Source organism: Centrocercus urophasianus, unplaced genomic scaffold (assembly GCF_019232065.1).
Source record: "Centrocercus urophasianus isolate 14NV4802_14NV808 unplaced genomic scaffold, USGS_Curo_1.0 seq_17, whole genome shotgun sequence".
Classification (NCBI taxonomy): domain Eukaryota; kingdom Metazoa; phylum Chordata; class Aves; order Galliformes; family Phasianidae; genus Centrocercus; species Centrocercus urophasianus.
In genome coordinates, this window is record NW_024884722.1 from 6,301,723 (window position 1) to 6,302,386 (window position 664).

At 66.4% G+C, this 664-nt stretch overlaps 1 protein-coding gene across 1 annotated transcript in view; it reads left to right on the forward strand.

Annotated features, from left to right (window-relative positions):
• Window positions 1-309, forward strand: part of VAX1 (ventral anterior homeobox 1) — a 3,333-nt gene extending 3,024 nt beyond the window's left edge. The window contains exon 3 of the mRNA XM_042818201.1: window positions 22-309. Coding sequence (XP_042674135.1) covers window positions 22-309 — 288 coding nt within the window. The remainder of the gene's footprint in view (window positions 1-21) is intronic.
• Window positions 310-664: the final 355 nt, after the last annotated feature.

A 664-nucleotide genomic window follows, 5' to 3' on the forward strand; every position in this document is an offset into this window, starting at 1 on the left:
CGGTGCCGGCGCTCGGGGGGGTGCGGGGCTCCGCACCCCCCGACCGCCGGCACCGCGGCGGGGCCGCCCCCTCCGGCGGCGCTGCACGGAGCGGCCGCCGCCGCCGCCGGGCACGGGCTCTTCGGGCTGCCGGTGCCCACGCTGCTGGGCTCGGTGGCGGGGCGGCTCTCCTCCGCGCCGCTGGCCGTAGCGGGCTCGCTGGCGGGCAACTTGCAGGAACTGTCGGCCCGCTACCTGAGCTCGTCCGCCTTCGAGCCCTACTCCCGGACCAACAATAAAGAAAGCGCTGAGAAAAAAGCACTGGACTGACTCGAAGTAACTTCCCCGTATTTATATTTATAGTATCTATTTGTGGCGATATTTATGCCCCCCTCCCTCCGTCCCTCTCTGTGAGGCTCCTTAAGAGGGCCGGGGCGGAGCGGGGACCCTGCAGCCCCCGCCGGGCCGGGAGCGTCCGTCCGTCTGTCCACCCGGGGCCGTCTGTCCGTGCGTTCGTCAGCTTCGGTAGGAAAGGGAGAGCGCACAGGGTGCTCGATGCCCGGAGAGGATTCGGGGAGAGGAGCTGCCAGGTGATGCCCGGGTTGTTTCGTTTTGGTTTTCTTTCTTTTTTTTCCCCCCCGGACTTCAGTGACTTAAGCACAAAGGTTTGGCTTTACACACCCCC